The following is a 17,681-nucleotide window of genomic DNA, read 5'->3' on the forward strand; positions in this document are numbered from 1 at the left end:
CTGCAGCCGTGTGAAGAGGAGACCCTGAGCCAGGGTCGACCAGTTAAGCCACACCACACCAGATTCCCGACCATAGAAACAGTGAGACGAGAAATGTCTGTTTGTTTCGTTTTGTTTTTTTGAGACAGAGTCTCGCTCTGTCGCCCAGGCTGGAGTGCAGTGGTGTGATCTTGGCTCACTGCAAGCTCCGCCTCCTGGGTTCACACCATTCTCCTGCCTCAGCCTCCTGAGTAGCTGGGACTACAGGTGCCCACCACCACGCCTGGCTAATTTTTTGTATTTTTAGTAGAGATGAGGTTTCACCGTGTTAGCCAGGATGGTCTCGATCTCTTGACTTCGTGATCTGCCCACCTCAGTCTCCTAAAGTGCTGGGATTACAGGCATGAGCCACTGTGTTTGGGGTAATTTGTTGTGCAATAGATACCTAATATATCACTTTGTACTAAGACTTAAATAATATGAGGTCTCTGCACTATTGTTAAGTTTTCTTCAGTTAATCACTAGGATTCCACTGGGTTTGAGTACAAACTTTTCTGGATGTCAGTCTTCACCAGGTTGGTGCCAATGTCAGTATCAGTGTCAGTGGGCCGCATCTCTGATACAGCCAGGCCATGTCTGCCGCTCATGCCACTTCTTTTGAGTCTTCTAACCAACCTGGCATGGTATCCAAATACCTGAACTTTAGGCAATTACTTCTAACTGCTCTTCTCATATCTGGAAAGGCTGGCTCTGGGTTTTGCTCTCTTTCTCTATAAAGCATGAGTCTTTGCTGCTTCCTGCCTCTGACTGTTGCCACTAAGTGGGTGGTGATGACTTGATTAAAACCTCCTAAGTTTCACCCTGTTCATTGGGCACCCACTGACTCACTTGTTCCTACTGCTTGCTTCTTTTGCAGCCCCCCTCAAGGGACCAGCACTGGGCTCTCTGATCAAGCCCTTTCACAGCAGACAGGCTTGACAGATCCCATCATTCCTAGATAGCATTGCTAGGACATTTAAATAAAACAACCATTTTTGGTTTCTCCTGAGCTCTAGCTTACACTGTTTTTGCATTTCAGATTTGTTTTTTTATATGGAGTCTTGCCCTGTTGCCGAGGCGAGAGTGCAACAGCATGATCTCAGCTCACTGCAACTTCCACCTCCCGGGTTCAGGTGATTGCCCTGCCTCAGCCTCCCGAGTAGCTGGGATTACAGGTGCGTGCCACCATGCCTGGCTAATTGTTTTTGTATCTTTAGTAGAGACGGGGTTTCACCATGTTGGCCAGGCTGGTCTCGAACTCCTGACCTTGTGATCTGCCCGCCTCAGCCTCCCAAATTGTTGGGACTACAGGTGTGAGCCATCGCACCTGGCCCTCAGATGTTTTTAAAATTTAATTTCGCTTGATTCTGTCAACGGTTCTGTTGGAAGTATGCCTGCCTGGGATGCCTATTTGCAATTCTAATAAGAAAACTAAATGTTCATAGCTATGGCACATTCATCTCTTGTAATGTCAGTCCTGCCCCATGGTTGGAAGCCTTGTTTATTCTGTAGCCTATCCCTTGACTGGAGTGGACCCAAACCTTGGAAAATAGAAACCTGCCTAAGCATTCCTGTGCCTAGGTTTGGTAAGGTCGGAGATGGCAAACTGAAGCAGTCATTCCCACCGATATGACCGTTCCAAGAGAAGTGATAATGCGCCATAAAGCCAGAGCAGTCAGTTCTGCAGCTGTTCATGTTATGTATTTATCGGGTCACTAAATCCCTGTGTGCTATTTAGCAGTCAGCCGAGTTGGAGGACTGACTTCTGACTGGATTTCAATCACTCCAAGACGGTTAAGAACAGCCTACACTAGGCGTACTACCTAGCATGGCCCTCCAGGGCTAAGACTTGTTCTTAAAACTCACAAAGTGTCACAGCTATCTGACCTGGCAACTGTTGGCTTTATACACTTCAAAAGCAGTCGTCTTTTGTGAGGTTACTTTTGTCTGAAAGCTTCCTGTGACGAGTGGCTCTGAGGGATCCGTGAGTAACACTCGGTTTAACGCAGAGACTGAGGCTCTGTGGGAGAGGTGGCGCAGGTGGAGCCTGAGGCTGGGGTACCGACCTGCATCACTCTCCATGCAGCCACAGCTTAAAGGTGAGCACCGTCTTATGCAATTTAAGAAACAGATCTGTGTTTTTATAAACTGCAAATTATATGATTTAACATACACATCAAAATTCAATTTGCTGTGGTGTTTTCTAAGTTCATGCTGTCTGTATATTTTCATATTTTTTCAGCTACTAAATCAATATATAGATTGTAGATTCAACAGAGGACAGCTAATTATATAAAAATAAGTTTTTATTAACAAATGTGCTCAGAGTAGAAATGCAGATAGATGGGTTCACTTTACCATATTTTGGGATCATTTTATTGGGTGCAGCACTGTAGGCAAGTAAACAAAACCAAAGGCTGGCTCCCCTGCCCGAGGCCTGGGACCCATGTGAGACAGCCAGCCGGTCATCTCCGTCTCCCTGGCCCCCATGAGCCTCTTGGAAAACTGCTTCTGTTCCACTTCTGCCCCCCTTCAGCTCCTCGAGAGAGCCAGAGTTGAGAAGAAATTAGCCTGAAGTTGAAAGGGAAAGTTCTTGCCTGAAACAGTGCTGGGCATAAGTCCAGACCATCACCCTCAAGAGCCACCTCTTCACTCCTTAAGCCAGAGGACACCACAAAGACATGGTAAATGGCCTCTCATGCCACTCGTCAGGTGGCTTGTGAGGGCAGCCAGTGAGGGCCTGCAGGATTTCAGGGAAGTGGCTCAGATGGCCCACTCAGAACTTCTGTAAGAATTTGAGGACAAGGTCCCGCAGTCGCACTCTGAGCATCTCGTCATTGTCGCAGATGATATGGGTCGAGTCTTCTTCAATTTGGATGAGCGTCTCAGCTTCCTGGAGCAGGACGATATGGCCCTTGGCTGTGTCCTCCACCTTAATATCACTGAAGCCGTGCTGCTCCAAAAGAAAAGAGAGAGCAGGGTGGGCGGACTGCAGCTGTGAGATCTACAAACAGCACTTCACAGACTTGACCGAACTTTCTAGAAACTGATGCGCCTCAACATAATTCTTCAGACTAGTTATAGGGCCTTTGATAGCAATAGTTTCATATACTTCAAAAGAGACCCAAAACATGCAAAATCTCACGCAAAACAGAAGAGAATTTCCACAACCTGCCTAAGTTTTGAGAGCTCTTTGAGGGCATGTCCAAGCCCTATGTTCAGGAGTCTGGGACGCTCAGTTGCTTGCACCATGCCATCCCCTGGTGACAAAGCTCCCTCCTAAGTTGCAGCTCTCTGAGCTTCCAGGAAAATGCCAGGTGACACCAAGATACCCCTGACCATGGGACTTGGCAGAGCCCTCTCAAGAGTGAAGGAGAGAAGGCAGCAGAGCAAACTTTTCTCAGCTATTGCTAATGCTAAGGACAGAATTTCCTTCCAAATCAGACGTGACGTGGAAAGGAGGCATGTGCCCGAAACAGACACACAGCAAGTGAAGGGCCTCGGTGTGGGGAGGGCACCTGTACTTCATGGCTGCAGGCTCCCCTAGGGACTTGGACAGGTGCTTGCTCCTCCTGCATAGAGGAGCCGAGGTGGGCGTGCCGGGGTGGAACATTGGGTCAGGACATAGGTCGGGCCAGGCAGAAGGTCCTCATCTTAAGTTTTTTAAAAAGTCCAGCTTGAGGCCCATCGATAGGGCCCAGGAGCCCTGCAAGGTCATGGAGGAGGGTGGAGGAGAGCTGCAACCACCCAGCCAGAGCCTTTTCCCTATGGGAAAATCAACGACAGGTGGAGAAAACCAATCCTAGGAAAGTCTTTAAGATTTGAAAGTCCGTAATTGTGATATTTACATTGGATAGAAAATTTGTAGAAATCTCCTTCCATGTAATTATAATTTGTTGCAGTTCTTGCAAGCAGCAGCATGAACAGTATTACCTTTAGCCAATTCCTTCTCCTTCCTATCAAGGACTCTATAATCCTAATAACGTCATCTCTGAAGTCCTGTGACTGAAGCCAAAACTACAACCTTTAAGATTAGATAATTTTTTTCTTTTCATCGTAGTCAAGAAATCTCATGTATGGGAGAAGCAGCCATCAGGGCTGCTGAGACAGGGGAAGGGCCAGTGTCCCCTCCCTCCATGGACTCCTGCAAATCCTGACACTCAGCTGGAGCCTTGGCTCCCCTCTCACAGCAAGGAGTCATCCGTGGAAGCACAAGGCTCTGGCAGGGCCAAGTCCTCCTCCATCCTGGCCTCCCTACCCAGTCCCACTCATCACATCTGTGTGTGTGGAAGCAGCTTTTTCTTCAGTCTGGAGAGGCCTTCTGGTGACCTCGCGCTGGCAGGAAGGATGGGACACTCCTCAGTCCACTTTCTTTCTCCTGGGTCTCCCAGCAGGACCTTAGACCAAGCAGATGCCACAGGACAGTGGGGACTAAGAGACAAGCAGCAACATCCACTCCCTGCAGCCAGGGGGCTATAGTGAGCCAGAGAAAGGCTGCCATGTGTGGAGTTTCCACGGCGCCCGCGAAACCTGCTCACCTTCTCCAGGGTCTGCACAAACTGCTCCACGGGGATGGAACCACTCAACAAAGGCTTCAGGACTTTGCAGTCCGGGACGTCATCGCTCACCCGCTTTCTCTTCTTCCCGCTGGTGGGCTGGGCGGGCCGAGGAGGGGGCTAGAGCACAAGGAAAGAGTGGCTTTCATGAGCTTCCTCTGAGCAGCAGGGGCCACTGCAGGCCACACTGAGAGCCTGAGACTATCCTGTCCTCACAGGCCACAGAGCCCTGGCCCGGTTTCCTCAGCTGGCACTCAGTTCAAGTTCCCTGGCTGCCGGGCGTCCCATATCCACACGCTCTAATGCTCAACTGTCCACCCGACCAACACCTTATTCGCTAAGATCTCTGCCTTTTATCAAGATCCACTGTTAAAACTTTCAGGTGGTTCACTTCAGTATCTGCTGAATAAATTCTCTACAATACACTGTGTCATATTGCAGGTACAGTCATGACCCTGTGGCCAGGCACACTCGCTGTGCGGTCAGACCAAAAGGGGGAAACCCCAGCTTTGCCACCATCTGGCCAGTGTTAGAGAAGCTGCCTACAAAATGATGACAGCAGCGAATTCTGAGGGCTCAGTAAGACAAGGCGGGTCAAGGACCCGGCACAGGGTCTAAAAGACATTAAGTGGTAGCTAGGAGCAGTTCTACATATGGCATAAAAGTGACACAGTCCAGATCTGAAAGGAATTCTTAAGATGCAGTGCCTGCCCTGGAGCCGAAGTGCCACCCACTTGTGTGCGGGTCAGTGGCAGGGCCAGGATCTCGGGCAGCCACAGCCTCATGCAGGTGCCCTCCGGTTCCAGCCCCCAAGGGCAGGACTGCACCTGCTGCCCTGCCTTGCATGGCAGCACTCCCCTATGGAATGTGCCTGTGGCAGCCCTTGGGATGATGTGCGGCCTCATCTCTGGGCAAAGCAGCCTCTCTGAGGCACATGGCCAGGGAAATTATTCTTCAACAAGAATTCATGGGCCAGGCGCGGTGGCTCAAGCCTGAAATCCCAGCACTTTGAGAGGCCAAGGCAGGTGGATCACGAGGCCAGGAGATCGAGACCATCCTGACTAACACGGTGAAACCCCGTCTCTACTAAAAATACAAAAATTAGCCAGGTGTGGTGGTGGGCACCTGTAGTCCCAGCTACTTGGGAGGCTGAGGCAGGAGGATGGTGTGAACTCGCGAGGCGGAGCTTGCGCCACTGCACTCCAGCCTGGGCGACAGAGCAAGACTGCATCTCAAAAAAGCATATGAAGTGCTGTTTCAAATATAATCTGTTAGGTGGTCTGGTCTCTTGTTGGGGAGAGGGTCCCCTCCACTCCCACCCAGCACCCCCTACCTGAAGCAAGTGCTTGTTATCTTTGGTGTGCAGCACAGCTGAGACGGTTGCCAAGGAGATGCCAGGCTTGATCTCCATGGGCACCAGTGAATCTGCGAGCTGAAAGCAAAGGGCACAGTTCAGGCTGGGGGCCTTTAATGATGACCGTTACTCTTCCTTTAATCTATCTGTATTTACATCACTGCAGTCTACAAAGACAAAGTAACTTTAAACGATTTTTTTTTTTTTTTTTGAGATGGAGTCTTGCTCTGTCTCCTAGGTGACACGCCAAGTGCAGCCTTTCATTCATTCTGGCCTTTAGTTCACCCTCGTTCCCTCTCCAGGTGACCAGTGGCAGGAAGGACAGGGACAGCGGCATGGGGGTTGAGGGAGCTCTCTGCTTCCTGAGTCTGACTTCTCCCGATGGTGGGAGCCACGGCTTTACCTGGGGGGTGGTGTCTTTCTGACCACCTGCACCTGCTGGGTGCCCTGCCATGCGGCCTGACCTTATTAAGTGTTCTGTGGCTGCGTTTAGCCGCATGGGTTTTAAGACATGTAGGCCTCGACCTAGCCAAGCCACCTTTATTTAAAAACAAAAACACGCAAGAGGCCATTATGTAAACATGAAGATCAGTAACAAACAGGCAGAGGAAGCAGCTTAGGATAGTTAAGCAGATTGGCAAATGGTACGTGAGGCCTGTTTCATGAAATAAGAAAACTGCCCATGGTGAGCGTGAAGCGGCCCTTGTGGAAGAGCAGGGTGTGCGCCAGATCCCGTTCTTCACTTCGGGCCGCCGCCTCCCTGCACAAGGCTGGGGTGGGAGCTTTGGGTTGGCGTTCTACACTCTCCAAGAAGACTCTGAAGGAGTCTTTATTTTATTTTTTTGAGATGGGGCCTCACTCTGTTGCCCAGGCTGGAGCGTGGTGGTGTGATCACTGCAACCTCAACCTCCTGAGCTCAAGTGATGTTCCCTCCTCGGCCTCCCCAGTAGCTGGGACTATAGGCATGAACCACCACGCTTGGCTAAATTATTTTTTTGTAGAGATGGGGGTCTTGCTGTGTTGCCTAGGCTGGTCTTGAACTCCTGGCATCAAGTGATCCTCCTGCCTTGGCCTCCCAAGGACTGGGATTACAGGCCTGAGCCACTGTGCCTGGCCATAATATCCATTTTAAAGGCAATCACTGTAGCAAGTTGGATTGAGACAGTTTTCTCCATTAATGATCAAAGACATACAATTTGGCTGGGTGCGGTGGCTCACGCCTGTAATCCCAGCACTTTGGGAGGCCACGGTGGGTGGATTGGAGTTTGAGACCATCCTGGCCAATATGGTGAAACCCATCTCTACTAAAAATACAAAAATTAGCCAGGATTGGGTGCGTGCCTATAAACCCAGCCACTCGGGAGGCTAGGGAGGAGAACTGCATGCACCCGGGAGGCAGAGGTTGCGGTGAGCCCAGATAGTACCACTACACCCCAGCCTGGGTAACACAGCAAGACTCTGTCTCAAAAAAAGACATACGACCAGGCATGGTGGCTCATGCCTGTAATCCCAGCACTTTGGGAGGCCGAGGTGGGCGGATCACAAGGTCAGGAGATCGAGACCATCCTGACTAACACAGTGAAATCCCGTCTCTACTAACAATACACAAAAATTAGCCGGGCATGGTGGCAGGCGCCGGTAGTCCCAGCCACTCAGGAGGCTGAGGCAGGAGAATGGCATGAACCCGGGAGGCGGAGCTTGCAGTGAGCCGAGATCGCGCCACTGCACTCCAGCCTGGGCAACAGAGTGAGATTCCATCTGAAAAAAAAAAAAAAAAAGACAATTTAAAATTAGATATCAGTGTATACTTAAATAACTGGAAAAGACTTGAATAAAATTGGAAAAGAACTAAAAAAGAACAACATCCAATATTAGCAAGGAGGCAGAAGTAAGAGCTGTCTCCAGCTCTGCTGTGGGAGTATAAACTGTTTGCACTCATTCTAGAGGACAAGCCGGCAATATATAGCCTAGAGCCAGAAAGAGATGTTCATAATCTTTGACCCAGAAATTCTAATTTCAGAAAATTTTCTTGTGGAAATAAACATATATGGACAAAGATTTATGTAAAAGGATGTTCTTAAAAGTGTTATTTATAACACAGAAAAACCAGAAATGAAAATCTATGAATAAAGGAACTGTTAAATTATGACAGATCATTGTGCAACCATTAAAGCTGAAGCTTTTGAAATACCTTTTTTTTTTTCTTGAGATGGAGTCTCGCTATGTTGCCCAGGCTGGAGTGCAATGGCGCAATTCTGGCTCACTGCAACCTCAGCCTCCAGAGTAGCTGTGATTACAGTCGCCCGCCACCAAGCCTGGCTAATTTTTGTATTTTTAGTAGAGATAAGGTTTCATCATGTTGGCCAGGCTGGTCTTGAACTCGTGACCTTAAGTGATTCGCCCCTGCCTCAGCCTCCCGAAGTGCTGGGGTTTACAGGCGTGACCCACCGTGCCCAGAGTGTTGCTCTGTCATCCAGGCTGGAGTGCAGTAGCATGGTGTTGGCTCACTGTAACCTCTGCCTCCCGGTTCAACCAGTTATCTGCCACAGCCTCCCAAGTAGCTGGGATTACAGGTGCGTGTCACCACACCCAGCTAATTTTTGTATTTTTAGTAGAGACGGGGTTTTACCATCTTGGCTAGGCTAGTCTTGAACTCCTGACCTCATGTTCTACCCGTCTCCCAAAGTGCTAAGATTACAGGCATGAGCCATCACACCTGGCCAAAATATCTTTAATGATACACTTACTGTTAGGTGAAAAAGACTGTATGAGGTGTGATTCCAGTATGCACACACACAGTGAACAGACAAGGCAAATACATCAAAATCTTAACATTTATCCCTGGCATTGGGACTGATTTTTGCTTTTGTCTTTATCCCTTAGTTATGTTAACATATAAAGTTTTTATTATTCTTAAATGAATATTTTAAAAACGTCTTAGCTTTAATTTCTCATATAGCAAACATCAATAGACATAACCCACATTAACAAAACCTCTTTGGAGTTCTATTTGTAAGGATGTCTGAGACCAAAAGGTATACGGAATGCTGGCTTAGAGAGTTGGAATCTAAACCGAGGCCGTCAATCCCAGCCCCTGTAAAATACTAGACAAAAACAATCCAGAGACACATCTAGAGAAAATGAAAAACAAAATCATAACAAAATAATAAAAACATAGTAAACATTAAACAGCCCTAAAGATGGCACCTGGTGGTCCCTAACAGCCTCTCCAGGCTTGTGGAAATGAGTCACATTCAGGAGCCGAGACTTCCAACCCAAGGTCTGGAGACCATTTCTGAACCTCAAACTCCAAAAGAAGTTTGGGCACACTGGTTTTAACAATAAGTGTTTGTATTTCTTTTTCCTGTCTGTTGAAAACACATTCAAGTTGCCTCAAGGGGTGAAAGGAAGCCAGAGGCATCCTCCAGCCGTCCTCACCGCTGTCTTTCAGGAGAGGCCGCATCCCTCGCTGTCTCCCTCTCAGAGGAGGGCCCAAGCACAGCATGCCACAGCTGTTCCACACGGACAGCATGCTTTCTGCTCCTTCCCTGCTAAAACTGAAGCTAAGAGTTCACAGACCCATAAAATACTTAGACTTGGATAGACCAAAACCTGCAAGTATGCTCAAGAGGATATAAATAACCAAGTTTACAATCCTTATGTTTTGGTTCCTGTTATCTCCCCCATCTACCTCTGAATTCAGCGAACTTTGACACTCATAACTGAGGTCCAGGAAGGAAGAGAAAAGTCACCACCCTATGGTATTTAGGGACAGAGCGGGTGTCAGCATCTCCATTCCCCAGGGCTCTGGCCGGTGATGTGGCCCAGGGGTCACACTGCTGAACGCTAGGTACGGACTAACAGCAGTTACTTTATTACTTGGAAAAGCAAGAAGGCCCTGAAAATCCCCCCTCCTCTTCCTGGTTACTTGGTTAAGGGTCCATGTTCTTTGCTCATTCATACTTGAAGTCTCACTCTGTCGCCCAGGCTGGAGTGCAGTGAGTGGTGTGATCTTGGCTCACTGCAACCTCCACCTCCTGCTTCCAGCAATTCTCATGCTCCAGCCTCCTGAGTAGCTGGGATTACAGGTGCGTGCCACCACACCTGGCTAATTTTTTTGTATTTTTAGTAGAGATGGGGTTTCGCCATGTTGGCCGGGCTGGGTTGGCCAGGCAGATCTTGGAACTCCTGACCTCAAGTGATCCACCCACCTCGGCCTCCCAAAAGAGCTGAGATTTCAGGCGTGAGCCACTGCGCCCAGCCTGGTTCATTCATACTTGACATAAATCCAAAAGAAGGCCACCCCTGCACGATCTTCACGAGCCTCTGGAAAGCTCTAGTTTAACCCTAGGAAGGAGAACGGCTCACCTCTGGCATGATCTCGATCTTCTCGTACCGGCGTTTGAAGGGCAGGGCGAGGACCTCGGCCCGCCGATAGGACATGGCAGGGGGCTGGCAGTCGATCATGAGGTCCATCCTGTGGGACTGGGCTGGGGGCGGCTGGGTGTACTGCTCAGGACACACCACGTGCAGGGGCTGAGGAACCAATGGGACAGGCGAGAAAGGAGGTGTGAAGTACAGTGGCCCCTGCAGAAGGCCCGTTTCTGACCCCGATCCACTCCCCGCCATCACAGGCTCACCACTTCCAGGCCAAGGTGAACTTTCATCCTCTCAAGCCCAATGAACCGTAGAGAGGAGAGGGAACGTGAAGGCACTGGGGCAGAAGAAACATCTCAGAAACCCCTAAGCTGCCTCAGCTTGCATTTGTTTTTGTTTTTTTTCACTGTTTACATAAGTTTCACGGTAACTTCCATGTGTCTGCTCCCAACAGTCTCTGGGCTTCCTGGGGGCACGGTCTTTCTATAACATTCCCACATGTCTGTTTTATAAGCTCTTGGCTAATTACCAGGAGCTGTGGGTTCGGAGTTTCTGCTGGATCTGCAAGTTGACTGGTATTAGGCAGTGGACACTGCTCAGGTCATACGCTCACTGTGCACGACCCAGCCGCAGAGGCAGAGGTTTTTTTTTTTTTTTTTTTTTTAACAAAATGTCCCTTATCTTGAGAAAAAAAGATTAGTAAACCAATTTTTACTTTCCACAAATATCACCCAAATGAAAAGGAATGCTGGCAGCCCACAGGAGCACTGTGTCTTCCCTGCTTCTACTTAAGAGCTCGGACCAAGCCCTGAATTTCCTGATGAATACGGCTCTCCACCAGGCTGACTGGGAGCTTCCAAAAGCACCTGTTCCTTAGGGCTAATACTTTTCTCCTTCGAACTGCCCTTTGCTCCTCTTCTTGACCTGTCTCAAAGCATCTCATGCCACAGTCGCAGCCTGATGGCTTCTCCTAGGTTTTCCTCGCTTAAAGTGGAGACCAGGTGGCCTCCAGTTTCTAGGATTAGCATCTGACAGGGGGGTCAAGAGCTGGTTTAGGGACTGGGATTTGAAGTTAATGAGAAGCAACACGCCCTTCCCTTCACCACTGCTTCTAACATGTGGATGAGCACACAGTGGGGTAGCGAATCACTGCAGACAGGCCCCACGTTTGCTGTCTGCTCTCATCATGCCTAGAGAGCGCCAGTATTCTTTCTTTGTTGGGCAAGCACATTAATAATCACCAGAATCCGCTCTCGGGGCTCTCCGGGGGTTCTCCGGCTTTCTCTGTTTCTTGTTCTCCTGTCTTAGAGTTTTGTGACACAGCTCTCTCATCCACAGGCCGAAGGTGCTGTGCTGGGCCCCTCGGCCCTCATCTCACTCCTGGGAACACCAGGGAGTGGAAAGGGAGAGCCCTTCCTCGCCGGTCAGCTGTCCCCCTTGCCAATTCCAGTGCCTCTCCCAACTCTCAAGAGCTAGAAACCCGACGAGCAGTGGCTGACCAGCACAGTGGTTCCGTGGCCCTGCCTTCCTGCTACACGCTCCTCCTGTGCGCGGATTCTCCTGGTCTACACTGTACCCCAGCTACTTCTCCCCTTTCTCCAGGGCAGAAAATGTGAAGTGAAACAAATGACCAGAAACTACCACAAAACCCAAACCCAACAGCACTGTTTGTGGTACCAGCCTACAAGTGCGACATGGCCCCAGGACGTGTTTCAATTAAACTGTCTCAGCTTAGTGAATATGTTTCTAGAATGACTCTTTGGCAGGGGTGAGAGGATTTGCTTTTAAGCAGACACAGATGGTTTTCTTTCCCTTCCACTTCTGATTTCTTTAGAATGGAAACTGCTGTCAGGGTGTAAAGACCACCCCTTTTCAGTGTGGAGGGGGGCTGGCATTTGTCCCAGCATTCAGTAGATGCGTGAGAACTGAAGACAAGAATCAAATGCAGCCCCTCTCCCTTCACCCCACACAAGCATGAGCCACACCAAGGTGACATGACTATGTGAAGGCACAAGCAGTGGCCTTCATTACCTGCACTTCTTTAAGCAGCTTTGACACCTGGATGAAGTTCAGCCGGGTGTCGATGGGGCAGTAGATGCATTTCATGGCCAGCGGCTGGTAAGGAGCCAGGGCTTCCAGGTAGGAGAAGTCTGGTTCTACAGAAAGTACAAGAAAGAAATCTTACAATGCAGACTACACAGGAGCTGCCGAGCCAGGCGGCGGCTGGGGCGCTGAGGGCCCAGAGACAGCCAGGGGGTCAGGAGGGAGCCAGGAAGCACACATGGGGGACGGAGGTCAAACGGGCCCCATGGAAGGAGGGGCAGGCTGGGATGGACCCTGTGGGTGGGCTCCACGCTTCAGCAGAGGCGGATGAGGTAAATGAGGGAGAAATACGTATGTGGGGGAGAAAAGAAAGCTCTTCTTTACAACGAAATGCCAAGAAACAAACGAGGAAATAAAAACCAAAACCACCATTTGGCAACCATTACAGTTCACCACTTATTCAGATGAGAATCATCAATAAATGCTAAAAATATTAGATACCATTTTGAGGGAGAACAGGTATATACATAGTTTCAAAGAGTCCCCCACAAGGTACTGATTTAATACAATGAGAAAAACAGTGACTTCACAGTGGAGAGGGCTGGCATAGACCCCGGGACCCTAGAATCAGCTCCGAGTTAACGCCCAGGTGTGAGATGCACCCAGGAGACAAGCGCATGGCCCCACCCCAGGCCTGTGAATGGTCTGTAGACTGAGACTGCAGTGCTCCCCAGCAGGCCCAGCCCCTCTGACCAGGAAGAGTCCTCGCACACTGCTCAGCTCAGCTGGTCTCCTGGGGGCTGCTGCAGCCTGCTTGGCAGGAAACATTCCCCCAACTGGAGGGAGCTACCTGCCTTGAACCAAAAGACCTCGCTTGGTCCTAACTGATGTGTGCTTTGAATCCCAGTGCAGTCTCTGCCCAGGGACGAGGGACCCTGGCCTAGGCACACCAGACACACACACACGTCCCCACTGTTGTCAGGACAAACTGGCAGAGCTGCCAGGTACGTAAACGCCCATTCCAGTGGATCGTGCTTCTCTGAGAATACTGACTCCCTTTTCACGTATCCAGGAGTCACAAAACAATTAAAAAAAAGGTGGCTCCAACCTCTCCCTGACACAACTTCTGCCCTGGAAGCTCCATAAACCAGTTTAAATGCAAACCCATTACCTAGAGTTGTCACGGGAAATCACAGAGTCCTAATTTCCTTTTAGCTGAAGAAACATTTGTATTAAAGCCAGGTTACCTACTGTGCTGTGTAGATGCTGTCACCACTGTCAAGTCAAATGTCAAGAGTCACCACTCAGCAGCAGGAGCAGGAGACACCAACCTCAGCCCCCACTATGTAGGACATTCTCTGGACAACCTCCTGATTAATGAAATCCTGGCAGCTATGAAGTTCTGGGTGTTGTGAATCAATACCTTGTGGCCCAACTTCCTCCACCTTTAGCTGAAAGTGGGCCTGAGAAGGGGAAAGCAGTCCTGGTGACCGGGCCTCTCCTGGCACTTTCTGCCTGGCCTAGTATCAGCAAGAACTGGCCTGGCACCCAAAGCAAAGCCATGTGTCCTCCTGCTGTGCGAACGCAACTTCCTGGAACACCAACACCTTGTCTGACAATGATGGATCCGGCCAAAGACAAGACCCCTCTGTAATCATCCTGAACACGGAACACAGAACCGTCCTGATCACAGCAGGAGCAAACACCCTGCTATGCCAGCTCCATTCTTCCTGTGTTCTAGATGACAATGAATTAAGAAACCCATCGCAGAATGACCCTGCATCCTGATGCCACCCAATACAGGGTGACGCCTCACCTCCGTGAATACCTGTGCATCACCGAATACCAGCCTGACTCCTACAAGGTCTTTTTACCTTGCTTTTACCCATGGTGTGTGTTCCTCTTGCTGAAATGAGGCAATAAACCCAACGTGGTTTGACCACAGGCATGTTCCTGGTGGCCTCTAGGTCACAAACAGAGGCTGGGTGAAGGGCCGAAGTGTCCCTGACCCCCATGCTTCTGGTGTAACTGGACTCCCTCCTCCAAACCCAGCCCCTAAAGCTAGGAAGGGAGGTGGTGACGATGCTCTCCCAACAGCTGCCACGTGCCGGGTGCTGTGCCTGGTGCCCAGAGTGACCCACAGAGGTAGCTACTGACAGTCCCATTTACCGTGGGGACAGTCATGCTTGCCGGTGAACTGGCTGAAGTCACTGCAAGCTGGGCCAGATTTCAAATCAAGGTTTTTTGTTTTCTTTTTTAAACTTCATAGCCTGTAAGATTTCTAAAACCCAAGGCCGACTGAAGATCCTAACACATGGGTGTCCAAGCTTTTGGCTTCTTTGGGCCACACTGGAAGAAGAACTGTCTTGTGCTACACATAAAATACACTAACACTAATGACAACTGATGAGCTAAAAAAAAAAAAAAAAAAAAAGGTCTGTGCATAATTTCCATGATATCCCCCATCACAGATAAGCAAAAAGGTCCTAGCATTCAAAGGGCTGGGCGCGCTACACTGATAAAAATGATACAGTGATTATCTACGTAAACTCTCTACTTGACCTTACCAAAGGAATTTTTTCCCCTGCGGGATTTGTCTCCAGAAGAAAATCCATAGCTAGAGTAAACTACAATCAGAAGAGAAAGATCTACCTCTGTAAACAATTCTTAACAGCTAAAACAAGATCGGTTACTGAATCACTGCAGTTCTTGAAATGGCTTATGATATCCTAGCAAAAAGCACTCAGTAGGATTCTGTCTTGGAGAAATCTGAAAACAGGCATGAAGGCCTTGCTGGATGCCCAGCTGTCCAATGGCACACGCTGCTTCACTCTTTCTCTGTGATTTCTTCATTCTTTGGAACCTATAGTAGAACAATGTTCGTATTTACACCTCACTGCAAAATCCTTCCTTGGGTCTCTACCTTGTAGGTGCATTCACTCATGGCCTCAGTGGAGAGAACCGTTTTGTTTATTTTTTTCACTTACCTGTGAATATGACGGTGTTGAGACTAGATTTTCCCCAGAGCTCCATGAAGTGGACCACGTCCCCGAAGCGGAGGGAAGGGTGCCCGGTGAACACCACACAGGGCTGTCTGAAGTCGTTGCTGAAGTCTCCGTGGATGCTGGGGTAGTGCTTCAGCTTATTGGTCTGAATGAGCTGGAAAATACAGAAAAAGTACACAGAGATGTGAGCCTGCCCAGGCTGAAGGGGGAACCAAAGTACGGGACGGTGAGCGGGACTGGATCTAAAATACCAACAAAGAAGACAAGCCACAGATTGGGAGAAAATATCTGCAAAAGTCACACTGAGAGAGGACTGTGACCCAAAATGTATGCACTCCGAAACTCCAGCAAAAAGAAATGAACAACCCTACTAAAAAGTGGGCAAAAAACCTGAATAGACACCTCATCAGAGAACACAGATGGCAAACTAGCATATGAAAAAATGCTCCACACCATATGTCATTAGGAAACCGCAAATTAAAATGATGAGATACCACTACAGACCTATTATAACAGAATGGCTAAAATCCTGAACACTGACAGCACCAAATGCTGACAAGGATATGGAAGAACAAGGACTGTCGTTCACTGCTGGTGGGAATGCAAAATGATAACAGCCACTTTGAAAGATATTTTGAAAAATTATGTCCACAAGAAACCTGCACATGAATGTCCTAATTGCTAACACTTGGAAACAACCAAGATGTCCTTCAGCAGGTGAATGATAAAATGGTGATGCATCCAGACAATGGAATATTATTCAGCACCAAAAAAGAAATGAGCTACCAAGCTATGAAAAGACATGGAGGAACCTATTCGTAAGTGAAGGATGCCACTCTGAAAAGGCAAGGCCCGTATGATTCCAACTGTATGACAATCTGGAAAAGGCAAAACTATACAGATAGTAAAAAGCCCAGCAGTCATCAGGGATTCGTGGAGGTGAAATGAACAGGCCGAGCATAGAGGATTTGCGGAGTGAGGAAGCTGCTCTGTGTGATGATGTAATGGTGGATCCAGGTCACTGTTCGTTCGTCCAAAACCACAGAAAGCACAATGCCAAGAGGAACCCCTAATGTACACTCTGGGCTTTGGGTGATGGTGACGTGTCAATGTGGGATCACCAGCCGTAGCAAATCCACCTGTGTGGTGTGGGATGGTGCAGTGGGCAACTGTGTGTGTGGGGCAGGGGCATATGATTGCAGTGAACCTAAAACTGCTGTGAAAAGTAATATTTATTAATTAAAAAAATACAAATGGATCTTATTAAAATAGTTTTTACCTAGAATGTGATTTTTGGAACACATGGGCAAGTCAAGTCTTTCTGGTAATACTGACATACTTCCTGGAAACTGATTGAGATTGTTATGGCCTGATTTAGCTGGACTCTTCCTTTATAAACTGCCTGACACTCCATGCCGGGCCTGAAGTTCTCATTATCACTTCTTGTTTGAAGTACAAGTGACTTTCCCAACACTCGTTAGTCACCAAGTAGTGGCGACAGTAAACACATCTGTCACACTAGAAACACTGTTTACCAGTACAGGACCTCCTCCTGTGAAGCTAGAGGTTTAAGCTACTGCAGCAACTGAATAAGGACCAAGACCAAAGACTGTATTTTCTGGGATCATTTCTGTTGTTTGCTACTAGAGAAGCTTCTCTGAATGTGTACAGCATGTGGACGTGTGTGCACACATGCACACACGCACACAGGCACATGCATGACAAAGATCAAACTGGCTTTTAGAAATGTGATGTCCTCGTAACACAGACAGTTATGTTAAGAAACAGGGGCCAGGCATAATGGCTTACGCCTGTAATTCTAGCACTTTGGGAGACCAAGACAAGAGGATTGCTTGAGCCCAGAAGTTTGAGACCAGGCTAGGCAACAAAGCAAGACCTTGTCTGTACAGAAAATAAAAGAAAGTTAGTTGGATACTGTGGCTAGAGCCCAGAAGTTCAAGGCTGCAGTAAGCTATGATTGCAACACTTTATCCCAGCTCGGGTGACTGAGACCCTGTCACTAAAAAAGACACAAATTTAAAAAAAAAACAAAAAACAAAAAACAAAAAACAGCAGCACTTTGGGAGGCAGATCACAAGGTCAGGAGATCAATACCATTCTGACTAACATGGTCAAACCCTGTCTCTGCTAAAAATACAAAAAAATTAGCCGGGCGAGGTGGCGGGCGCCTGTAGTCCCAGCCACTCGGGAGGCTGAGGCAGGAGAATGGCATGAACTCAGGAGGCGGAGATTGCAGTGAGCCGAGATCGCGCCACTGCACTCCAGCCGGGGCGACAGAGTAAGACTCTGTCTCAAAAAAAAAAAAAG

General features: G+C 48.7%; 1 protein-coding gene across 2 annotated transcripts in view; it reads right to left on the minus strand.

Moving 5' to 3' along the window:
• Window positions 1-2,306: 2,306 nt before the first annotated feature.
• Window positions 2,307-17,681, minus strand: part of INTS9 (integrator complex subunit 9) — a 126,312-nt gene continuing 110,937 nt past the window's right edge. Inside the window, exons 12-17 of one of the 2 annotated variants that reach the window (XM_023216821.2) lie at window positions 15,336-15,507; window positions 12,337-12,461; window positions 10,297-10,464; window positions 5,908-6,006; window positions 4,557-4,694; window positions 2,307-2,971 (exon numbers count right to left, since the gene is read on the minus strand). In XM_023216821.2, the coding sequence (XP_023072589.1) occupies window positions 2,795-2,971; window positions 4,557-4,694; window positions 5,908-6,006; window positions 10,297-10,464; window positions 12,337-12,461; window positions 15,336-15,507 (879 nt within the window). In that variant the 3' untranslated portion in view covers window positions 2,307-2,794. The remainder of the gene's footprint in view (window positions 2,972-4,556; window positions 4,695-5,907; window positions 6,007-10,296; window positions 10,465-12,336; window positions 12,462-15,335; window positions 15,508-17,681) is intronic. The other variant, XM_023216822.2, reaches the window with a different exon arrangement.

This window comes from Piliocolobus tephrosceles, chromosome 7, assembly GCF_002776525.5.
Source record: "Piliocolobus tephrosceles isolate RC106 chromosome 7, ASM277652v3, whole genome shotgun sequence".
Classification (NCBI taxonomy): Eukaryota; Metazoa; Chordata; class Mammalia; order Primates; family Cercopithecidae; genus Piliocolobus; species Piliocolobus tephrosceles.